The 1542-nt window shown below is 28.3% G+C and overlaps 1 protein-coding gene across 1 annotated transcript; it reads left to right on the plus strand.

The window, feature by feature from the left end:
* Positions 1–265: 265 nt before the first annotated feature.
* Positions 266–921, plus strand: Pmar_PMAR008158 (latent nuclear antigen, putative; the record flags this gene model as incomplete). Its single annotated transcript, XM_002777928.1, has 3 exons — positions 266–331; positions 492–566; positions 838–921. Coding segments are annotated over 3 exons (225 nt in total), but the record flags the coding sequence as incomplete, so codon positions are not given.
* Positions 922–1542: the final 621 nt, after the last annotated feature.

Below are 1542 nucleotides of genomic sequence, written 5' to 3' on the forward strand. Positions count from 1 at the left end.
TGGCACAGTCGATGTTAATTACAGGTACGCAATGATAATGATATCGTAGTTTTGAAAAGTAAGTTTAATCTTTGCATTAATACTTTATGTTTAATTTGTATATATCTTAGATTTGTAAATAGTGTCGATAATCATACCGATAATGTGGCTGATGATATTCGAGGTAATGTTATACTTGTTCGTTCGTTACCGTGCTTTGAGTTGTGGTATGAATGTTCGTTCTTTGTGTGTGTTTAGGTTTATTATTTCTGTTATTGTGTTTCAGATTATAAAAATGATGATGATGAACATGACGATGATAATAATAAATGTGATGATGATAATGATAAACGTAATAATGATCAAAAAAATGATTGTTTTCTTTAAATATTAGGTAACTTCAAATAATTTGTTTTGTTGTGGTTGTTCGTTCGTTGTTTTGTTTTGACTTATGGTAGAAATATTTGTTTTCGTGTGTGTTTAGGTTTGTTATTTGTGTTATTGTCTTGTAGATCATAAGAACGATGATGATGACCATGATGATGATAATGATAAACGTAATGATGATGAGCTTAAGGATGATGATGGTAGTGAAAATAATGACATTTTCATTGAGAGAATTTTATAAGAATTACCGAAATTTAACATCGTTCAACTCCTTGGCCGTGTCCAAAATCAAACGACACAGCTTGCCCTAAAACTTACATAAAAACATAGAATGATTAGACTTATACCTTACTTTATTCCTTTTCCAATGTATGAGTCCCTCCGGGGTACTTAAACGTAATCTTCCTATATTAATCCACTAAAAACAACAGTAAAAACATAGTAAAACACTAACCTACGTTTATTATTCAGATTCTACTGTGAAGTCTGCAAAAGAGTATTCGTTACTCTTCAACAACTACAACAACATCTACAAAATCAAATACATATCGAAAAGTTAAATCAACTTGACATTTCAACTGAACAGTAAGTCAACAATATACTTATATTTGGTATTTTTTTCTCAGTCCATCTATACGAATTTTGCCGTTTGATAACAATATTAAACAAGAAAATACAGAGGAAAAACAGGGGTAAGTCACTATATGTATATTACTAAATATATATAAATTTAAGTCTGAGAATATGAATGTTGCTAAGATATGAATACCGAATTGAATATGTATGTTGTTAAGAATTCAACATAGTGCTTCATTTATTATATATATTTTGTTAATTTTAACATAATATACAATTTTCACTTTCAGGGAAGGATATGGTTGGTATTTAGAAAAAGCACCATCTAGCATTCAAAGAATGTTCACAATAAATGATAATGGATACACATGCAATATTTGTCGTAAGTCATTATTATTTGATATATTAAATATTTTTCTTTTTATCAGATACAACAATGAATGCTCTGTGGCAAGTTGAATCACATGTGAACGGAAAATCACATAAAAAACTGCACAACATTATCTTTACTAATTATTGTACATTTTATTTCTATTTTAGATACTTATTATAATTGAGTTGATATGTAAAATGTCTAATGGTAATCACGATTTACTTTTT

Source organism: Perkinsus marinus (assembly GCF_000006405.1).
Source record: "Perkinsus marinus ATCC 50983 genomic scaffold scf_1104296950496, whole genome shotgun sequence".
Lineage (NCBI taxonomy): Eukaryota > Perkinsozoa > Perkinsida > Perkinsidae > Perkinsus > Perkinsus marinus.